Below are 22,459 nucleotides of genomic sequence, written 5' to 3'. Positions count from 1 at the left end.
ACCTGCAGATGGTCATGTTAACAGGAGACAAATATAAGTAAAGGGCATAGGGCTGTTCTTTGTACTACTTTTATATTTGCAACTTTTCTGTGAGTTTAAAATTATTTCCAAATAAAAAGTTAAAACCAAAGGATTATGGTGTACTGCTTTGGCATTTGAGATTTTGGTTTGGGTTTGGATTTTGGTTCATAAACGCCTGGACTTCCAATCTGTGTGACTACTGCTGGAAAGCCCTCTGGATCTGGAAGAAAGGGAGTAAATTTTTGCAAAAGGGCTTCTGTCCAGCCATCAGGTGCAGAAATGCCCTCACCACCTACCTGGGGGTAACCTGCTCTCTCTGGGCCAAATCATGCAAAAGTTTGTCATACAGCAGGTCTTAGATGCTTAGGATAAGGTTTGACTTAATTTTAAATACAGGTCCCCCCTTTTTTCTTTTTTTTTTTAGTATCCCAGACTTTTGTTTAATGAAAGTACTTCTTTATTCTTAATACTTTCTTTTGATGTGTACTTAAAACATATCCCAACATCAAGAGTGTGAGCTTTTTAACAGCAAAAACTTACCAAGGTTCATAACCCCTCTTAAAAAGAAACTATTCCATTTTTAATTACGGCAAAACACTGTGAAACAATTTTAGGTCACAAACATTCACACACAGAATTCTAATCATGAAAGCAGTGGGTGGCTTCCCTGCTTGCCTGGTGATGCTAAAAAAAAAAAAGACCCTTATGAGCCCATCAATCAGGGAGTAAAATTCTTTTGGCTCTCATTACAGTTATATGGAGGAAATATTTTTATGTGTTAATTTAAAGATATGGCTCCAAATAGCAAAGGGCTCAGTTAATATCCTGAAACAAGATTCTCCAACCTTGCAGATTTGTACTGGGAATGGCTTACGGCTGACTTTCTAAATAGAAAGCTGCATAATTAATGACACTCCACTAGATCTCAGCTGAGCAGGAATGAGGCTGGCGGTGAAATAAAATAAAATATTAATAAAATTGACTTCAGTACAGTCAATAATCAGTAATCAAAACCAACAGTGCAGGAGGCCTATTTAATTTGCAGTTTTACTCAGCACACACATCCAGGATCACCGGGGGCCACTTGAATTGCTTTACGGGGCAGAGGTAGCAAGACCTAGCCATTACTAACATGCTTTTTGCAGCTGCCAAAGAACTCAGGGTCAGAGATTGGGTCCATGAGGTATGATCGAATGATATTAGCCCGTAAACCTTTCGGTGCTTCATTGGTCATTTTCACTCCATTCTGCAGTACAGACACAGGGAAATTTGGAGATGGGTAACTTGTCAGCCAAATTCGGAAATCTGGATGTGTTGTTTCTGCACTTAACTCCTGCAACAAAAGAAACCAGATCCAAAAGGGTCATAAAATGCAAGGAAAATCTCAATCATGTGTGCATGGGATGGGCTGCAAGTGGGAGGAAGCATCTTTACAAAACAGGGCTTATTGCTTCAGTTTAAGGCAAAGGCCTTAAAAACTGATTCTGCCAGGGAAGCAACATACTTCATTGGGAAGGCCCAGAGTTGCTGTCCCTCTCCCTGTTAACAATTAAATCACATGACTGTAAAGTTTACAAAGGCATTACATAATTCAGATTTGGCCGCGATAAAGACTAAGACATTCCAAAAAGTCTTGTATCTTCACTGATGTTGCTGAAATATTTATAGAAACACTTCTCTGCCCCAGAGCCAGATTAAGAATGATGCCTTCTTGCTGTAGCCAGGTTGTGAGAATAAGCAACACACTCAGATAAATCCATATTAAACCAAGTAGGGATGAAAAAAAAAAAGAGCATTTTGAAAGGGAAGAAGAACTGGTATATCCTGAAGCACTAAACCATATCACTATTAGCGCCACTTGTTTACGGGGATAGTCAGGCCTGCACTGTGGAGGATGACAGAACGCTCATCTGTGACTGTCGTGAAGGCTATATTGGGCCTTGGAATAATTACCATGGGTCTTTCCCTCTCTCCTGTTCTGCTCCACTCCCTACTGCTAACTCCTCCAACCGTCCATGTCAGTGGTATCTATGTTTTTTTAATTGCAAATCTTTAACAGTAAAATAATTTTTGAGCACTCAACTGGTGAAGGGGTGGGTAGGGGAATTGGAAGGATGCTAAGGCACCTACATTTTTTAATAAATGGTGAAGGTACCATTTTTCCTCCTACTAGCTGCCCTATGCCCAGTGACTTAGGTAGCATAACTCATGGGACTTTGGGTCAAGTTCACCATCCACTGGGGACAGCTCTTCCCTCTTGGATGACTCTCTAATGGGTATACGATACAATTCAACAGGTCATGAGAACAGCCTAGAGACAGAGGAACCGTGAGGAAACAGGCACAAATACAAAGTCTTGAATATAAGGCCCGAAGCTTGAGAAGATGTTAGTAAGGCAAAAAATATTAAAGAATAGTTTTGCAGATAGAAATAACATCTATCATGGAAGCCTACATTCTTGAGAAAGTGTGCTCTCCCAATGAAAGTGAAAGAAGGTCAAATGGCTAGAGCACGGAAGTCAAGATGGGAAGTGGCCACAGACGAAACCTGAGAGGCAGGCGAAAGTCAAATGAAGAAGCCACGATGGGGACATGAACTTTGTCTTCATGCAGTGGGAAGCTATTGAAAGGCTTTATTCATTCACCAGCTCAGGAAAGATTTATTGATTATGTCCCATGAGCCAGGCACTCTTCAAGGTGCTAGAGGTAAACCGGAGAATAAAACAGCACTTACATTTTAGTGGGAGATACAGACAAAACAAAATGGTGACAAGTGGCATAAAGGAAAATATAGTCCGCTCCTTAAAGTGTCAGGTGGATGTCTGGATAGTGCAAGTTATATCAATTTAGTAGCTCGAGGGACTCTGAAGAGAGGGCTAGAGTCACGGGTAATTACGTGGAATCCATTGCCAGGTTTTCTGTTTATTCAGTTGAGCTACGTGGGATTTTCTTCCTGGAATTTCTGCCCACAAAAATAGGGAAGTACCGTGACCCACTGCAAGGAGGGTGGGAGGAGTGCACTTCTGGTTTCAGATTCATCCTCTGTGGCAGGGTCACTAGCTAAGTGGGTGAGAAGTATAATTATAGAAAAGTTACATCCTGAAGCCTTTTGGTTTAGAGGGGCCACACTAATTTCCCCCTGCAAAGCTTTCTTTGTTGTTTTTGGTCCACTGCTGTAAAAAGTAAATTGGTTTCTGTCTACCCTGTGGTTTATTCCTATCTTTGAGGCTGCTCCTCTGATTAAGGATATTTCTGACCCACGGGATGAGCCCTTGCGTCTAGTAGGAGAGATTCGGCAAGGCCTGGCCATGTGCTGTCCTCTAGTTCCCAATGTGAACCCATCTCCCCTATAACCCAGCCATCCTGAAACCCTCAAATTACAGGACAGGAATGGAGTTACTTAGATGGCATGTACATCACTAATTCTACTGGGGAACTATGATCTCATAAAAATAAGCTTGCATTTTTACCTCGCAAACTTTCTCGAGGGTTGGCATCCAAGAGGTGGCAAGGTGACAATTCTGAAGAACAACCCACGTTCCTTCTTTGACAGCTTTTTCTAACATCTTCATAGCTATGGGCCCTTGGCCTTGACCAAGAGATAAAGACCTGAGTTTTGATGCTCCACATCCCTGTGTACAAGAATAGTGAAGATGTTATTTTAAATCACATTTTAAAGAAGAATCAATATTATCATCACAGGAAATGTTAATATTAAATATATTAAAATTTAATCATGCAGCATCCCTCAAAGGTTCTAGGGCACATACAGCCCTAGAAACCTCTTACTGGTTAAGAAGCCAATAAACAGACAAAAAGCAAGCCAATTCATGAAGGAAACAGTCATGGTAATAAATGAAAAATTCTGTAGAGTCTTTGGTTGTTGAGATAAGGGACGGGAAAAAATTAAGAAGACTTTTAATATGAGGAGGAGATGAAAGAGCCCAGCTATCAAGCAGCAACTCCTAAAATTCAAAGCTGAAAAGAAAACTGTGAATAGACAGATGAATTTGCCCCAGTTTCCTCCAGATCTCTGAATAATTATATCTTAACTAATTTGGTTACTGCATAAAGTTCAGAGGAAAAAAATCCATTAGCCCCTAATTTCTTTTCAAGTTTATTTAAGGAACTCTGTGGGAATGTCTGTCTAGAATTCATTTCTCCTATATCCTGATTCATCTACAGCTTCCAGATATGGTGTCTGTGACCCCCGGTCTATTTCTAGGGCAGTTACCACCTGAATGCCACTCTGGAAGAGGCCTTGAGTTATGGGAGCAGTATAAGAGAAGGCCCTGTCTGAATGTCCACAGGTGACTGACACAAGCAGGTCAGCAGGAAAAAAAATAGACGTTTAAGGTACCTGGTCATCGGCAAATTTTAGAAGGGCAGCCATGGGATCTGCTCCAGGAGAGAGCACGAAAATCAGTGGTGCGCAGCAGTTACTATCCGCAAATGCCTTGGATAGATCAAACGGGGGTGGTTCAATGAATGCACGTCCCAATCTGTTGTTTATAAATTCTTGCAGCATTGGAATAATCTAGAAAGGGACAAGAATATGCTTGAAGGAATATTCAAAATCTGCCTAAAACCTTAAAACTTCACATTCAAAGGTGTTTTATAACAAAGGACCTCACATTCGCTTTGGTATTTATAAACGTTGGTAAAGAGTCAAAGGCATCACTTCATACAGTTGTCTTTTAGATAGAAAGAAACTATACATTATTGAATTAATAAAAGGCGGGTGGTTAGTGACACCAGAATTCAAAGGCATTTTTCTTCCTTTTAGTGAGTGTTCAACATATCCTAGATGAAGAATATAAAAAACCTTAATTCTTTACTTTAGTTTTAAGTAAAACTTGACTATGTTCCAAAGTCCACAACTCACAAGTAGAAATTCTAGTGTGATTTATACAATCCTATACCACAAAGAAAGATCGATACAGCTGAAAAAAGAAAGAAAAGGAAAAGCACCGTGAAAGAGAAGCCATACTCCCGAGAAACAGGCGAAACTACGTCGTGTAAACTTTCTGATAATACGCCCGTGCATTTTCTGGGAGCGTGTTTGAGAAAGAGCAGAACTTTGGGGCTTGGGGGTCCCTGTCAGGCACTGCTGTGGGAGCAGACTTGTAGAAAGCAGTATGGCTGAGGTACAGCCTCAGGTACATCATTCCTTCTTTCTGATGAAGGGTCTACACCACTCATCTCTGGGTGATGGCTTAGGTGTGTGCCAAGCAAGTAATAAAGGTATGTTTAATGAACCAGTATCCCTGTATCTAGCTTAACAAATTATGGAAGCATCCCAGGAAGAGAAGTAATGAAGTGACAAGAGCACAAAGAATTTTTTGAAAGCTTCAGAACCTCTCTGACTGGACACCTACTTATATCCGAGGATGGAATTGTGTGTAACACACAACACTCCAAATTAGGACAGCAATTCCACCACCCCACAACTTTTCTGAACTTAAAGCAAATTGCAGGAGCAATCTGCAGATACCACGAATCTCAAAAAGGGGGTCTCCTCTGGAGAAAGTTACAAACATTGCCAAATTTTAACAGTGCATTCTCCAGAACCTCTATCCACACAAGGTTTGTAAGTAAAACTCATTGACTTGTCACAATACTTTAAAAACAGTGTCAATCCTGGTATGGATGTGTGTATGTGTATGTGTATGTGTGTGTGTGTGTGTGTGTGTGTGTGTGTGTGTGAGAGAGAGAGAGAGAGAGAGAGAGAGAGAGAGAGAGAGAGAGAGAGAGAGGGAGAGGGAGAGAGAGAGTAAGAGAGTAAGAGAGACAGACTGACTGAGGGTGTGAGGGTCTGGAGCTGAGAAACAGTGAAGAAATATCTGTACTTAAATTTTTTAATCCCTCCACAACAGATTCATTCAAATATGGAAAGGTATAAATAGCCAAGATGGGGAACCAACCTAAATGTCATGGACAGATGAGGGGATAAAGGAGATGTGGCATATATACACAATGAAATACTATTCAGCCATAAAAAAGAATGAAATAATGCCATCTGCAGCAACATGCATGGACCCAGAGATTGTCATACTAAGTGAAGTAAGTCAGAAAGAGAAAGACAAATACCATATGATATCACTTATATGTGGACTCTAAAATGTGACACAAATGAACCTATCTGTGAAACAGACTCACAGACACACAAAACAACCTTATGGTTACCAAAGGGGGAAGGAGGTGGGGGAGGGATAAATTAAGAGTTTGGGATTAGCAGATACACACTACTATATAAAAAATAAACAACAAAGTCCTACTGTATAGCACAGGGAACTACACTGAATACCCTGTAATAAACCATAATGGAAAAGAATCTGAAAAAGAATATATATATGCATATATATATATGCATATATATAACTGAATCACTTTGCTGTACACCAGAAATTAACACAATATTGTAAATCAACTGTATGTCATTAAAAATAATTAAAAACTATGGAAAGGTATAGAAGGGTAATAATACATGTATAAGTGCCACGTTGGCATGGATCTACCTAACAAGATTACTCATATATTGTTCCTGCGCAATAAATATCTACTGAACAAATGAATGAATAAATTAGGATGCTCTCTTTTGTGAAGGTGGGATTCTAATTACGGAAATTCTAAACAAAAATTACAGAATAATAAATTCATCTATACATCAAGTTTCATTTCTTGATAAGTTATTTCATGTTTCAGATATTTTGAATGGGCACAGATATCAAGCTTATGGCAGAAAACTAAAAATATCCTAACTGCCTGTCTCAGGCCTTGTCCTTGCCCTTTTCCCTATTATTCTTTTCCTGTGGCTGTCTTTTCTCACTAGATTAAAAGCAACAACAACAATTAACAAAGGAAAACTAAATGATTTTTTAATAACCTCTCTCCTCTCAAGGCTAACTTCTTCACTAAATTATAATTTTACAAACCCAACGAAAGCACATGGCTTTTAAGTGCGTGGTTTTACTTTTAGGAAGTTTGAGTTCTAAACGGCCCCTCTTCTGTGAGTGTTTCAGGCTGGCAGCGTCCACAGCGCTCATGCAGACATGGCTGGTGGAAACTGATTCTTAACGTTAGCGCCAGAGAACCCAGTTAGGGGTGCCTGCGTGAGGGTGGGCACAAGTTTCATTTTTAATGTTAAAATTGAATAAGACCTGCTTGCTCCCAAGACTGAACAGTAACTCCTGAAGTAAATGAAGCTGTGCAAGCTATTCAGTTTGGAAGGCAATGGAATTGGGTTTGCTTCTGCAATCTGATTATGCCAGCATCAGGCTTATAAAATAAAATCTGTCAGTAACAAAAATTATAGACTAATTTAGGCAGCCATCTTCCCAAAGGCAGAAAAGAAGTTTGTGGTCACCTATGTATGTTCTTCTGTGTCTTGCAAGTTCCTATAGGATTTATCTGAGGTCAGAGAAACATTAACTTATATTTGACAAGTTTCTTATTGAAAGCTGATTAATTTGCTTTTTGTTTACTGTCCAGAAGGAGAGAACTGTGGCCAGAAGCTCTTCATTTTGTAAATGGGCTCAAAACATTCCACACCTCCATATTTATCCATCTGATATGCTTTTGTCAATAAAACACTATGAACTATTAAATTCTATGGAAGGTGCAAACCCATCTCATTTGTCCTCTGGTGATTCAGTGAGCATCTTTTACATTTTTCCAAACTAGAGCATTAGATAACCTGGCATCTGTGGCTTCTTACCATGGGATGGAGTTGGTTTTGAAGGGAGAGCAGTAGAAAGGAGACAGAAAAAATTGTGCTGACAAATAACATATACTGTAAACTAGAAATCAAACAATTGCTGATTTTCCTAGGGGTGATATATATCTCATGACTTAGAGATGGCAAAGAAATAATATCTATGTAGTACTAGCCCAATTATTAGCCTCATATAGAACTGTTCCTTTCTCTGGCATGCTAATATCATTTTGCTTTGGAAAATCATTCTTTTAAAAGCATAATAGTCATCTATTAATTTTAAATACATAGATTCTAACATCAACGATTTACCACTAGAAATTAAAGTACCTGGCAACAGCAAGATTGAAGGATTTGAGGTTGCTAGTAATATAAGAGCACACTAATAATTATTTCTATATTAAGGATTATGGGTGTGACAGTATAGATAATGGTAACTAGTTAATCACTTAGGATAAACTGAATTATGCTGTAGTAGCAAACGATTTCCAGATCTCAGTGGTTTAACACAACAAAAGCTTATTTCTTGTCCCAGCAAAGTCATCTGGGTGTCCAGGCAACAAACTCTCCCTGTGCTGGCTCAGCACTGCAGCCTGTTTATGGCACTCAAATATCCACATGTGATTCCACAGTTTTGGTGGCAGGGGGGAGTGCCCTGGAGAATCTCACACTGGTAGTGAGATGCTTCTGCCCTAACACTTCTGCTCACATCTTACTGGCCAAAGCAAGGTTTATGGCCACAATGCCCCCACCTCGAGTGTACTCAGGAGAGGAGAACCAGAAATACTGGTGAGTAGTGTTAATGTCTACATTCATCCACCAATCCAAAAAAAAACTCTAGAGGAGATATGGAAACATATAAGAAAAAGTTATAAGACAAGGTGCTGAAGTATTGTGCAGAGTAGGCAAGAGAAGTATGAAACCTTAAGTTTAACCTCAAGTGATTGAAAAACAAACAAAAAGATACAAACAAAAATTCCTCAGCTTGAGTATCTAATTCCCCAGCTCCCTCAAATACACTTTAAAAAGAGAGTGACTATGGAAAGTAATATTGGATCTGTTTGGTAGCTCAACATATTTTCAGATTAAAATGTCCAATTTTTAAAAACAAACTGGGGAAAAGATATTTATAGATGAAACTGCTGCAATTAGGAAACGGCTCATTAATCACTTCTAATTAAACAATATAAAACACGAACAGAAACTTCTTTGTTTATCAAATATCGAGGGGAGAAGGTCAATGGTACATGCAGAGTCATTTAGCAGAACAGTCTTTAGCTTAGAAAACAAAGTAAAAACCTTTGAAAATTTTAATAAAAGGTTTTAAAGGAAGAAGCCGTATTAGGCAAGAGTTTGAAGCATTTCATATTCTTCCATATTTAATAGTTGAAGTGAAAACTTCTGATGCTTAACGCTAAAGTTCCAGTGAAAATTCATTTTTAAAAGGGCCACCAAGGGGGAGATGTTTCATCAGTTTAATAATGATCCTCAACAACGGGAGGTACTTCCAGCATCTAAGAGCTGGGCAGCATTATGATGTTCAGGGGCCCTTGGCACTTCGTGGGTCCCTTCTTCCATAAATAAATATAAAAAATTGTATTTTACAACTATTTTGGTATAATTACAAATATAATACAGACTGATTTATTTTCTCATTTTAAAAGAAATTAAAACATTTTCATGAACCCCTAAGAGTATCATGGGCCCTAGGCCCTGTGCCTAACGGATACCTTTGGCCCTGGCTAAGGCCACACTGCCAAGTCAAGCAAGAATGACATGTGTTCATCGAACAGACCATGGCTTACAGAGGAAAGAATGCCGCTACCCTATATTATCACTGATGTGCAGAAAAACTTAAAAAAAAAAATACACTGCTTTCACCATCTAAGCTCTGCTTTTTCTGTTGTTGTTAGAATGGAAGTATTGTATTATATTCCTTAGCAACTCAAATTCTGAATACAGTAAATTTTGAAATAATTATGTATACTTTTACTCAAGCAGTAACAGTGGACAATTAGAATATTTTGTTCAATTTATTTTTCCAACACTCCTAATGTCTACATTTTCTCAGAGTATGTAGATATCTCTGTGGGTATGGGTCTTTACAATTAAGTGAACAGTTGTTTTTTTAAATGGAATTTAATAATACAAATGAGGATGTCAATGAGTACTGCAATTTGTTGATATGACAGGTCAGCTGATTCACTGGTTATATAATTTATTATTTAAAGAAATGAAAATTAATAGTATTGACATTTTCCTTTGTAGTTAGCAGTGATGAATATCTTAATATTCTACTAGCTTTCCAAAAGCCAACAAAAAACCATGTACAGGATAGCATTTGAGGAGCCAGAAAGTCTAGTAAATCTGCTTCATGTAAACCACATTGACTAATTTCATCGAAACAGTAAGAATAAAAATGAGATTACTGCACGTAAAGGAAGTAGATTGTGAGGAATTGGGGAAGCATATAATAAAAGGAAGAATCATAACATAAATAAAACTATAAAATACAATCTGGTGAGTTACTAATTTAGTGTGGTTTTAATAAATATACACTTTTTGAAAAATGGCTGCATTAGAAGGAAGTGGGGTTATTTCCCCCAGGCTCCTTTATGTCCCCCATGACCCACGATTACATAAGGAAACACGTGTTTGGCTGGACTGTGGAGAGAGGAGGGACTGGACTCACTGAGCTGCTTTCAAAGACCACACTTACCTTGTCCGGTCTCAGGCAACGAACGATAAGCATCCTTTGAAACTCACTCGCTTTATCTTCCCAATCGTCAGGAAAAACCTCATGATGTGGCTCCTAAAATGACAATGGATATAACTCAATGCTATTTGGAAGACTATTTAAAAGAAAAAAAACCCCCCAAAACAGTATTTTGACTTTTAAATCGAGTTTTACAGAAAACATATAATGACTAAATGAAATCAAGAATGCTAATGTAAATTTTATTAGGTTGGGCAAAGTTATGAAATAAGATATAAAAAGAAAATCTTAAATGCCACTAAAAACAACAAAACTAAGACATGAATTAAGCGGGTTAATGTCAATGTGAATATTAGTCAATAGCACAAAATGATCCCTGTTATTAAAAAAATAAATGTGCATTAGATTTTCCCCATTATTTCTCCAAAGGCATTTTAAAAACCTACCAACTACTCTCATTATCTATTTATAAAAAAAACATCTATTGCAGAAGAAGGAAGAAGGATATGTGTTATTTCTTATTTTGAAGAATTTTTGGTAGCTTTTTTAGAAAGGGATATTTGAGAATGTGTATATCAAAGAAGAAGTCAAAAGAGTGCTATTAAAAATATCCAAGAAGAAAGGTATCAAGATTCCAGGAAGAGGAGTAAACATGGAAAAAAAGACACCTGCACCTTTGAAATGTTCAGGAAGGCTATGTGGTATCTCAGATCAGAAATCTCCATGCTTTATCATAGGGAAATTTCTATTTAAATTAGAATCAACTATACACAAAAACATATTTGCCTCTGGGAAATGTAGTTTTGTTACTAACTAGGAGCGATCCAAAAGAGATCCAGTCCAAAATATTTAAATTCAGGTGTAGACACAATCTCAGTATCATGTATAATACAACAAACAGGTCACCAAAGAAAAAGTGTTCTCCACGCATCTGGCTCTTTTTCCCCTCCACCCTCCCCTGCAACAGAACTGTTGCATATTAAACCCAAGGAAAGCAGAATGTCCAGAGAGTAGAAACAATAGAAAAAATTAACTGGGAATCATCAAAATATTAGCCCTTGTACTAAAAGAAAAGTGAGGGAAGGCAACAATTCCTACGTATTCTGGAAGGGAAACTGAGTATCATGGTAAATGTTAGCTATCTCCAATCAGCAAGATAGGGTCTCATGAAAATTATTTGAGAACTGTTAGCTTTTCCCTTTCATCAAATGACAAAAATATTTATTAGTTTGTGTCCTGTATTCAGAAAATCTAAACAATATCTGTTTTATAAAATTTTAACTCATCTGCCATTATGATTGCCAAAGTACAAGTTGATAATAAATAAAAAACCTGGCATGGAAATTCAAAAAGAGTACTTTTAAGGACCATGCAGCTTTTTTGCATCTCTATATATTTCAAGGAATTTGAATAGAAGTGCAAACAGACCACCAATTTTGAAGGTGGGGATAGTTTAATCGAAGCACTGATTTTAATATTTGACCAGTTTAAAGCTTACTTAAATCTTGTTTTTATTCAAAGATAAGAGTAAATTGTTTGACATTATTTTCTCCATTTAAAAACTCTGAAATAAGCAAGAGGGATAAAAACATACCAAACTATCATATACTTTTTTCCACCCATCCTTTAAGTGCATAAACTCCCTACGAATTGTTTTGAAGGCAGGCAACTCATCTAGTCGACATATTTCATCCCAAGATTTTTGAGGAAGCCACGTACAAGGGTTGGCATGAGGATTATCCAGTCCAATGCCACCAGTTAGCAGAAATCTCCACTCAGCTTTATTAATCTTTGGAAAACAAAGTAGCATGAAGAGTCAGAAATGAGTTCATCATATACATAGTACACTTACAACCATTTAAAAAGAATTGACTCTTTGATTTTTAAGCTTCAGGTATGGTCCCCATAAAATTCTATAGTTACTGGTATAGCTCAGTATTTATTCATAAGAAACCAGTGTATACATTATAACCAGTTTTCAAAATAGTTCCATTTTAGATAGGTATTTTTGATAATTTTCCTCCAGAATTACTGATCTAAAAATGGAAATCTGAATTTATTCTTTTTGAATATATGCTTTCCTAAATGACTTCTTAGAGTTTTATTGGCTCTAAAAATTGTTGAGAGGCAATCAATCTGCTGTTTTCAATTATTTTCCATAAAACATAATGAGGTACTGCTACGAAATTTTTGCAAGAAATGCAAAAATAAAGCTCCTACTCCTTCAGAATTCAACTAATACATTGCCATATGAAATCAATAAATCTTAAACACATAATATAAAATAGTGAATTTATACACCTCTCTTCTAGTCTTAAAGTGCTTCCTATATTTTAATAGATGTGAAACATAGCAAAAATTAATGAATGGTATCGTTAAGCCCAATGGTTAGATTTGACGAACTTGCAAAAGTTTCTAAAAATACTGCCATTTATACTATTACTTGGAGTACATATATCAATATATTTAATTTATATGCATACTTATATGAGATTCTGATAGAAACTATTTTAAACTAAAACATACAAAAATTTAAGTAGTAATAGTTATATAATGAACTCTGCTTAATTTATTTTTCACCTCTGTGAAATTCAGTCTAGTTGTGATGCCTTAACTATAATTAACTATTTACAATCCTTTTATATATATTCCCACACAAGTTCATAAATTAATGAATTCACGTTAATATTTTTTCCCTACAAATTAAAACAATACTGACCGAACGCTCATGTATCATCAGATTTACAGTTAGACAAAAGGAAAAGAGTAGTTTATCCTTTTCAAAGAGGGATCGGCAGATGTTAACATAAAGGGAATAAGTGAAGTGATCCTTGAGAATTTGAAGCCTAAGGGTCAACAGAAAGAAAAGTAAATAAATAAAAATGCATTATCCTTTAAGAAAAAATGCTCTTGGGGAAACCTATTATAAACCATTTAGATGTGTGCTCTTCTAATAAGCTTTCTGGTCAATTACTCCCCAAAAAAATCAAGGATCCTTATTAACTGGGGGCGCCAATTTGAGAGCTACACAATGTAGAAGCATCTCAGTAGAATTGCATTTTTACTGTTGACTGATTTTTTAAAAAACTTAATCTTCCTTTTGGAAAAAAGTCAATGCACAGTATATTAAGCTATTACATTTAACAGTTTTTGGACTATTTCTAACTATAAAACATTTCTTGGGGTAAAACTGGATTTCTTTATTCCATAAACACTTCCAAATGTTCTATATTATATATTAAATGAACAGACTAAAGTTAATAGCTCCTTTATTAAATTAACATTAAGTTTAGTAGCGTGCTACTCTGCTCATAAATCCATAAAAACCAGAGAAATCACAAAACTTGATAAACTACATTTTTATTTACCACATAGACAAGACACAGAAATGTGAATAATCACTATAGTTGCAACTAACAACTTCCTAGTAAGTGCTAACATGTGTGATCTGTATTCATAATAATTCTTAACATGAATATAGCACTTCAAGCATTTTCACTAATTATCTCATGAGGGGTAAACTACCACTGAGACAAAAGTTTTAAAAATATTTTTATTACATAGGTTATACTAGTTATAATAGAAATAAAGTTAGCTGAAAACATTTGTAGTAAGCTAATGATTTATATAGATTAATGACCTAAATTATCTAAAGGATAAAGTATCTAAAGGGAAAATTAGCATAGTTTATGATTAAACAAAATTACATTGGCGTTTCTTAATGTGCCTAGAAAAAAAAAATATCTAGCAGTATAACCATATCTTGGTTATTTCCAGACTGATATCCTAAGCTGTAGATCATCCCTGCTCTAGTTTCTTCCTTACCTCCCTATTTCTTTAACTATTTTATCCCCTGGCAGCATTCCCATAGAAAGAATTACAACAAATTGATATATTTTATTTCTAATTGAGAACTCTGAAAAAGGCTTGGTAGAGAGGTCCCTGAAACTAGTTGCTGAGATACAGTTGAATTCTTTGAAAATTCAAAATAATCATACAATTCCTGTCCCCATTTTTATGCTAATAGATGGTCTTTTCACACTTGGCATTTAATTTCTCTCGTGTAACAGTACAATTAATATAGGGTGATTCAAATTTGGTCTCTCTAGAATTAAATAATTTCTGCACTTTAAGACAAACTTCCTCTTGTAGAGAGGAAGATAGAAAGGAAAATTATAAGGGTCAATCATACTAGAAATTCAAGTTCATTTTCATTAAATGCCAATAAAAATATATTTATTTTTAAATAAGTAGTTTAAATATTTAAATATTTCTAAATACTTAAATAGCAAGTATTTAAAATATTTTATTAAAATGTCAATTAAAATATATTTTAATAATCTGTTACAGTATAAAAGAGGATAAATTATTTTCAATGCTGATGTGCGGCACAGTGTTGTAAGACAGTCATGCTCCTCTGATGGAACTGTACATTTGAATAACCTTACAGAAAAGGAATTTATATCAGGAGTCTGAAAGAAATGAACAACTGTGTCCTAATTTTGGGATTCAGCCAATGGAAATAATCAAATGTGGACATTTATATTTATTGCAGTGTTATTCATAATACAAAAGCTGGACACCACTTGAAAGTCTTACAGTAAGAAAATTATAAAGAAAATTATAGCGCATTCATTAAAAGGTATATTGTACAGCTACTAAAAATTATATTTCAGAAGAGTATTTAATAACATGGGAAAATCATCTTGACAGAAGTAGAAGGAAAAGAAAAAACTCTGTATGCACCGGCATGTGTGATCTTACATGTATTATTGAGAGAGAGAGACAGAGACAGAGACTGATTTCAGTTTGGTTCCTGTAACAAAGCTATATTCTAGTCAGATTTTTGTTTCTGTGCTTATTTTTTTGCTAGTTATTTATTTTGCTATAATAAATTCTGATGCATTAAAAATTTTATAAAAGATGATCCCGATTATTATGGCTATTTCATAGTACATACCATAGTAGTTATAACATAAATTTAGTTATAACATATGTTTGGTATTATTAAATAATAATTATTACGAATAATAACTATCAGAAGACAAAAAAATGAAATATTTTTATCTCTGAGTAAAAGGAAATTAGAGATAATTTTAGACCAATATTAAGATTCTCAAACAATTTAGTACTCTGGTGTATAGTCACATGCTTTCTATGCCTTTGTTATAGCTATAATTCAATAGTTGCCCAGAGAACACGGGTTACCTAAATTTTTTTGTTTTTTCCCCCAGCTTTATTGAGGTATGATTGACAAGTAAAAATTATACATGTTTAACAGGTTACCTGATGTTTATCAATGATTGACAAAAAACGATTTCTATGAGAACTCTATCTTTAATTTCTGAATGACAGCTAGCTTCTTACTATTTACTTAAAAAAAAAAAAAAAGAAAAAAGGAAGATTAAGCAGGACTCCTAAAAGAGTCTCCCTTGCTGTAGCCACTTTGGAATTCTGTTTGGCAATATTTATTAACCATATTCTTTGAAATTAATTTATTTTCTTTTTTTTTTTTTGGCTGCATTGGGTCTTCGTTGCTGCGCGCAGGCTTTTCTCTAGTTGCGGTGAGCAGGAGCTACTCTTCGTGGCGGTGCACAAGCTTCTCACTGCGTTGGCTTCTCTTGTTGCAGAGCATGGGCTCTAGGTGTGTGGGCTTCAGTAGTTGTGGCTCACGGGCTCTAGAGCGCAGGCTCAATAGTTGTGGCGCACGGGCTTAGTTGCTACGCGGCATGTGGGATCTTCCCGGACCATGGCTTGAACCCATGTCCCCTGCATTGGCAGGTGGATTCTTAGCCATTGCGCCACCAGGGAAGCCTGGCGATATTTATTAAAATGGAAAATATGCATACCCTGTGATCATCAATTGTGTTCCTGTACATATACCTACCATACATGTGTACATACAATACCCACGTACAAGAGTGTACAAGACAGCAAAAATTCATAATAGCCCTAAACTGGAAGCCACCCAAATGTCCTCAACAGTAGAGTGAATGAATAATTTGTGGTATAGTGAAAGGACAAATAAAAATAAGAGGTTTACTTTTTTTACACTGAAAATGTTAAAAAGAGATTTCCCTCTCCTCCTTCTTCTTAGAGAATTTACGTTTGAAAAGTTAAAATTATACATACTTTCTCGTCTCTTTGAAATGTGTATAAATTCTTGTGAAAACTAGGCAGGCTTTTTGTCAACTTTATGACCCAGGAATGTCCTTCTCAAAGACCTGAGAGCCATCTTCATGGGCACCTGGCTCCTCATTGCAAAACTACCTCTTGTCATAAAGATAAGACATTTGCTTTTCCTCTGGATGAAGCCAGTTTGCTAACTCAGTTGGTAAAGTCAGGAGAAGATTTCTGTCTTTGCAGTCTCTTAGTGGATTGCCGGTCGATGCAGATCACATTCTGGTTTAATAATTATTCAATAAAAACCTGTTTTCTTTCTCTACTACTTTGTGGAGAAAACTCCTGGATTGGGAGATTTGCTTTTACACTTGCCCAACAATAATGAGCACAGGGAATGCGACTTAACAATGAAAGTGAATAAACCATTGCTTTGCACTGTGCAAAACAATATAAATTTCACAATGTGAAGTGCAAGATGCCAGACAAAAAAGAGCACAGGCCATGCGATTCCTTTTATATGACATTCTGAAACAGGCAACACTCATCTCTAGTGTTGAAAGTCAGGACAGTGATTACCTTGGGGGATGGGTTATAGTGATTAGAAGGGGACACAGAGTGGTTTCTGGGCTATTGATGACGTTCTATGCCTTGACCTGGCTGCTAGGTACACAGGTGTGCTCACTTAGGAAAATTTATCGAGCAAATACTTCTGACTTCTACATGTTTCTGTAAGAATATTAATAACTTCAATCAAAGTTTTCAAGTGCATTTTTTTCTATTTACTCTTTGGTCCCAGAATTATATTTTTAAGATCACTTTAGTCATAAATATGATTTTCATAGTTTCTACATTAAAGGATTTTAACTAAAAATAAAAAGGCACATTTTGTTTTCTGGACTTCTGTCAAATCTTACATCTGGGGAAAAGAATTTTACTTCCTATAAATCGTAAGGGGCTATATCATAGTTATGAAGAAGCAGATGTCATATTTGTGGCTGAGTCCTAATTTAGTATAATGAGGTAATAAAGGAACCAATAACTACTTTTAAAGCATAAAATTGTCCTAATTTTAAAATCTTGTACACAAAATATGTCTTTAAGGGACAAAGCAAAGAAAGTTTCTTCCCTAGACTCTAGGACATACCTTGATTTTAAACTAATTAAAATGATAGCATTCTGGTGACCTTGTTTTGTTTTGTTTTGTTTTAATAAATTTACTTATTTAATTTATTTATTTTTGGCTGTGCTGGGTCTTCATTGCTGCATGCAGGCTTTCTCTAGTTGCGGCGCGCGGGGGCTACTCTTCGTGGTGGTGCGCGGGCTTCTCATCGCGGTGGCTTCTCTTGTTGCGGAGCACAGGCTCTAGGCGAGTGGGCTTCAGTAGTTGTGGCTCCCGGGCTCTAGAGCACAAGCTCAGTAGTTGTGGCGCACGGGCTTAGTTGCTCCACGGCATGTGGGATCTTCCCGGACCAGGGCTCGAACCCGTGTCCCCTGCATTGGCAGGCGATTCTTAACCACTGCGCCACCAGGGAAGCCCAGTGATTTTGTTTTAACCAAGGTAGAAATTAAGAACTGCAGTGAAAAGCAGAACATCACGTACTATGTTGCTCCACGTGATTAGTTCTGTGATAAGTTCTAGGCTCTAGGAATATTAAAAAAAAATCCTCGCCTCAGGGAATTCAGGATCTAGTGTGAAAACCAGACATGCATGTTGAAGTCAATAATGCAAAGGGCTGGGAACTTTTCTAAGAAAGGTCACTTAAATTTTTGTTTTCTGCACTCATTAATCCTTGCTAACCTTGAAAATGTCAGATACTGGAAGAAATAGAGAAATAAACTAAACATTTTCAAATATCATAATATAAAAAGAAACTTTAAACTCTACCATCATGCATTCCTTCTGTAAAGATACCGTCTTCTTCCCTTTCTTTTCTTTCTCACGGGCAGACATTTGAAAAATTGTTTGTTAAGCCAAGTGTCAATCCAACAGCTTCATTAGCCTCATATACAGGCTTGTAAAATAATGAATGATACTAACCAAAAATTGCTCGGTCTAAGAACATTTAAAATTTAGCAAAATTCTACCATGATAAATGAAGGAATTCAATTTAGATTTCAAGAGATGAGCATTTTGGATTTCTAAAAGATAATTCTTAACTGTGGGTGATAAGCAGTAAATCAAGTTTCTTTTATGGGTATGAAGTATCTTGCTTCGTATTGATTGATAAAGTTATAAAGGGCAAAGGTTGCAATTATTTGTTCAAGAAGTAATTTAATGTTAGACTCTATTAAAAACATGTTTCAATACCAACTAAAATTTATCTCACTGACAACAAATAAAATGAAATTTTATTCTCTCAGAGACTTACTATTAAGTAGGTCTTAGTTCCATTACTTACTGCAATAGCCAACAGTAAAATAAGGTATTTTATATAAATAAGAATAACAAAATCACAAGATTATTTTTCAAAAACCCTGTTATCTGACAAATTTTATACATGTATATATCAAAATGTGAATATGTAACTTTTCGAATGCAAGCTTACAGAGGTTAAGAGTCATATCTTTTAGGGAGACTACCTCCTCCTTCCACACCTCCCATCACAAATAACTTTTGCAAATGATACACAGAAGTAAATGTTTCCTCTTTTTAGAATTACATTATAATCCCATTATCTATTTAAACAAAGTCCCTGCAGACTGCATTTGGTCACATCTGTTCAATTTATAACCCTCAGATTTATTTCTGGTACAATTATTAATCAAGTTCACGCTAGCTGTGTGGCTGCAAGGTGCACACCACTCTGAAACAACAACGAAGGCCACCGATTACTATTTACTTCTCATGCATTAGCTACTATTAGTATTAATTAGTATTGTTTTTTACGTACCTTTTTGACAAAATTTCTGATTTCTCTGAATTTTCAATAGACAGGATGAAAAGGTTAATAAACCAGGTCAGTGAGTATTGGTACATGGGATCGATGTTAGCTAAATCAGCAATAGAAAAAAACAGGATAGAGGAATGAATGGCAATAGGTCGATAGCCCATGCGGGTGGCATCAATCTTTTTCTCCGTCTCTTCCGCTACTTCCTGCTTTTGAGAAATCTCATTAGCCAAAGCCTTGGAGGAAGATAATATCTTAATGGCAGTTTCATCTTCTAATATATTGCCTTCCGAAGATGAAAGAACTTCTAAAATCTTGTCTTCTATTTCTTTTAACTGCCTGGAATAAAACAATTTTCTCAGAAGAAGAAGAAATCATTAAAAATCACTTCATGTATATGTTCTTTCCTAAGAAACAAAGAGCTTGTAACCTTAAGAAATGCATCACATTGTGACAAATATCCATAACGGTGATGCTGCATAATTAATTTCTTATCTTGCAAAATGTCAAAAAGACAGGCCTTTCTGCTCCACTTCTCTTTCTAATGATCATTTATGTGGTAACTAGAGAGAGAGATGGTAAGCCCATCTACTCTGCCTTAAGAATCTCAGCCCCCAATGAACGGAAAGTATCACTCCATTTATTTTCTGAAATTTTTCATGACTTCTAGAGCATTACCCTTTTTACCTATGATATAGATGTTACAAGCAGAAAATGGAATGCAACATATTCATTCAGACTATGCTCCAGTGAAAACAGGTAACCTCAGTTACATAATGAATACTGAAACTTTTGTGCTAAAACTTCATTGAATAGTTGAAAATATATTGCTTTGACTTGTGGCAGGCCTCTGAATTCTTCCAATGCCTAAGAACTTGTATGTAAAAATATACTCTGCAATGCAATTTTCCAAATTAACATAGAGACTCTGTGTTAATACCATAAATACCATATATTTTCCACTTAAGTCTTTCCATTCAATGCACCTATTAAACCTAACAAAGTAGATCTTTAAAATGTACTTTAATTGATTCTAAGTGATCTTGAAACAAGTAAGAATAATTCTGTGTTTTATAACATTTAAAACCTTTTGTTTTCAGCTCCTTGTAATATCAAGGCTTGCTTTTCTTCTTCAAGGTCTGGCCTTTCTCGTGCCACCACAATTCCCAAAAGCTGATCCTGCATTCCCTCTGAAGTGATCATGAAGTTTAATAGTGTCACCTATAAATGAAAGAGTACACAACAATTGCATCATTATTTCTGTTGAGAAAGCCTCAACAGAGAAAGCCTCTGCTTATACACTCCAAATTCTGATCTTAAAACTGACTCTATTTACCATGGTAGTATGTGTGAAAAGTGGAATTTGTAGAGATGGTGATTAAGGGTATAGGCAAACTGGATTGTTGGATTAAAAACCCACTGAAGTTTCTCATGGTCATAAATGTAATACTTCAGAGGGTTTTGTTTGGTGATCAATTTATTCTTATTTCAAATTGGTCCAATTTCTGACTACCTTTTAATCCCCAAATCAATTAGAATCAGGCTGGAGGCCATCCTTCATATTGGCTGGACTAGCTGATTTATGTTTTAAGGATCCCAGTGGTGTCAAAAAGCAAAGGAGATCTTACAAAGAGATGAGAGAAAAAAGAACAATTACTTGTCATAAGTATATACGGTATTCACAATATGACAATCATATTATGTATTATAATGATATATACAATAATATAATCATATTACAACATAGCATATATTATGTTACATTATATTATCATATTAAAATATGATACTCAGCCACTACTATGAACTAAGGAATATACAGTTCAACAGTGTCCATCAGGATGCAGTCTGCTAACCCTGCTTCATCCCGGTACCTAATGGCTCTTACAGGCAGGTCTCACTCTGTTGCCCACAACTTAAAGTACTACCCCTCTGAGAGTCCGCCTGCCGATGCAGGGGACACGGGTTTGTGCCCCGGCCCGGGAAGATCCCACATGCCGTGGAGTGGCTGCGCCCGTGAGCCATGGCCGCTGAGCCTGCGTGTCTGGAGCCTGTGCTCCGCAACGGGAGAGGCCGCAACAGTGAGAGGCCCGCGTACTGCAAAAAAAAAAAAAAAAAACTCCCCCTCCTGAGTCTTTCCCATAAGTGGGAAAGTAATCATGCTTAGGTCACTCTTTTTAAAAAGCAAAAAACAAATCATCCACACAATCCCTTTCAGCTACTGAACCATCTCCCTTTGTGCCTTCATAACTATGTAGCTGCAAATGTTACTTGTATATGCTTTCTGTCTCTGCCTCATTTCATTCCTCAGCCCTCTACAATCTGCTCTCACTCCTGCCTCCACATACCTATCAATACACACAGCAATAAACTGCAGAAACTTTCTGGCTCTGGTCACCAATGAACCGATGAACACTCGACCTTGGCTTAAGCTGACCTCCCCCGCCCACCTGCTTTTTTAAGCCTCTATTTTGCAGTCTGCCTGCCCTCACGTCTTGAATTAAGGTCTGCACCTATGTCTTGAGCATCACTGCCCATTCCTCCCTTTCACGTGCCTTTCATTGTAGCTAAGCTGAACTGATTGTGAAATCTCAGACACACACTATGAAACATGGGCACGTGCTTCAGCCCTGACTGAGGAATGGGAGAACTTGGGTCTCCCCATCTTCCCTGGTAAGAGAATATTTCCTCTTCGTGAATGGAGTAACTTTGTTTGTGTGAGAAATTTCCTACCTGTGATCAGGAAGTATGAAACAGCTCCTTGCTGTACCCTTGTGAAGGCAACACCCTCCTCTGCCCAAACCCAGGCACCTTCTCCATGGTGGTGTCCTCGGGTTAAACCGTCCCCCCTGGCTTGCCCCATGGCAGGCCTTGGATGCCACTAAATGTAGATTACACAGGCATAATCATAAATTTATATGGAATAATAAGCAACGATTCTTGAAACTGAGCAATTAAGAATGATTCAGTGTTGTTATGCAATTCTCTACTGCTCTGG

General features: G+C 36.5%; 1 protein-coding gene across 1 annotated transcript in view; it reads right to left on the bottom strand.

Annotated features, from left to right (window-relative positions):
- Positions 1–22,459, bottom strand: part of DNAH7 (dynein axonemal heavy chain 7) — a 248,143-nt gene that overhangs the window by 37,796 nt on the left and 187,888 nt on the right. Inside the window, exons 50-57 of the mRNA XM_089915967.1 lie at positions 20,549–20,682; positions 19,465–19,800; positions 13,170–13,296; positions 12,045–12,239; positions 10,454–10,546; positions 4,381–4,557; positions 3,491–3,652; positions 1,154–1,354 (exon numbers count right to left, since the gene is read on the bottom strand). Coding sequence (XP_089772093.1) covers positions 1,154–1,354; positions 3,491–3,652; positions 4,381–4,557; positions 10,454–10,546; positions 12,045–12,239; positions 13,170–13,296; positions 19,465–19,800; positions 20,549–20,682 — 1,425 coding nt within the window. The remainder of the gene's footprint in view (positions 1–1,153; positions 1,355–3,490; positions 3,653–4,380; positions 4,558–10,453; positions 10,547–12,044; positions 12,240–13,169; positions 13,297–19,464; positions 19,801–20,548; positions 20,683–22,459) is intronic.

This window comes from Delphinapterus leucas, chromosome 8 (genome assembly GCF_059928025.1).
Source record: "Delphinapterus leucas isolate spDelLeu-1000000601 "Yukka" chromosome 8, BTC_Dleu_Yukka2, whole genome shotgun sequence".
NCBI lineage: Eukaryota > Metazoa > Chordata > Mammalia > Artiodactyla > Monodontidae > Delphinapterus > Delphinapterus leucas.
The sequence above is the reverse complement of the archived record's forward strand: the minus strand, read 5'-3'. Positions and strand labels throughout refer to the sequence as shown.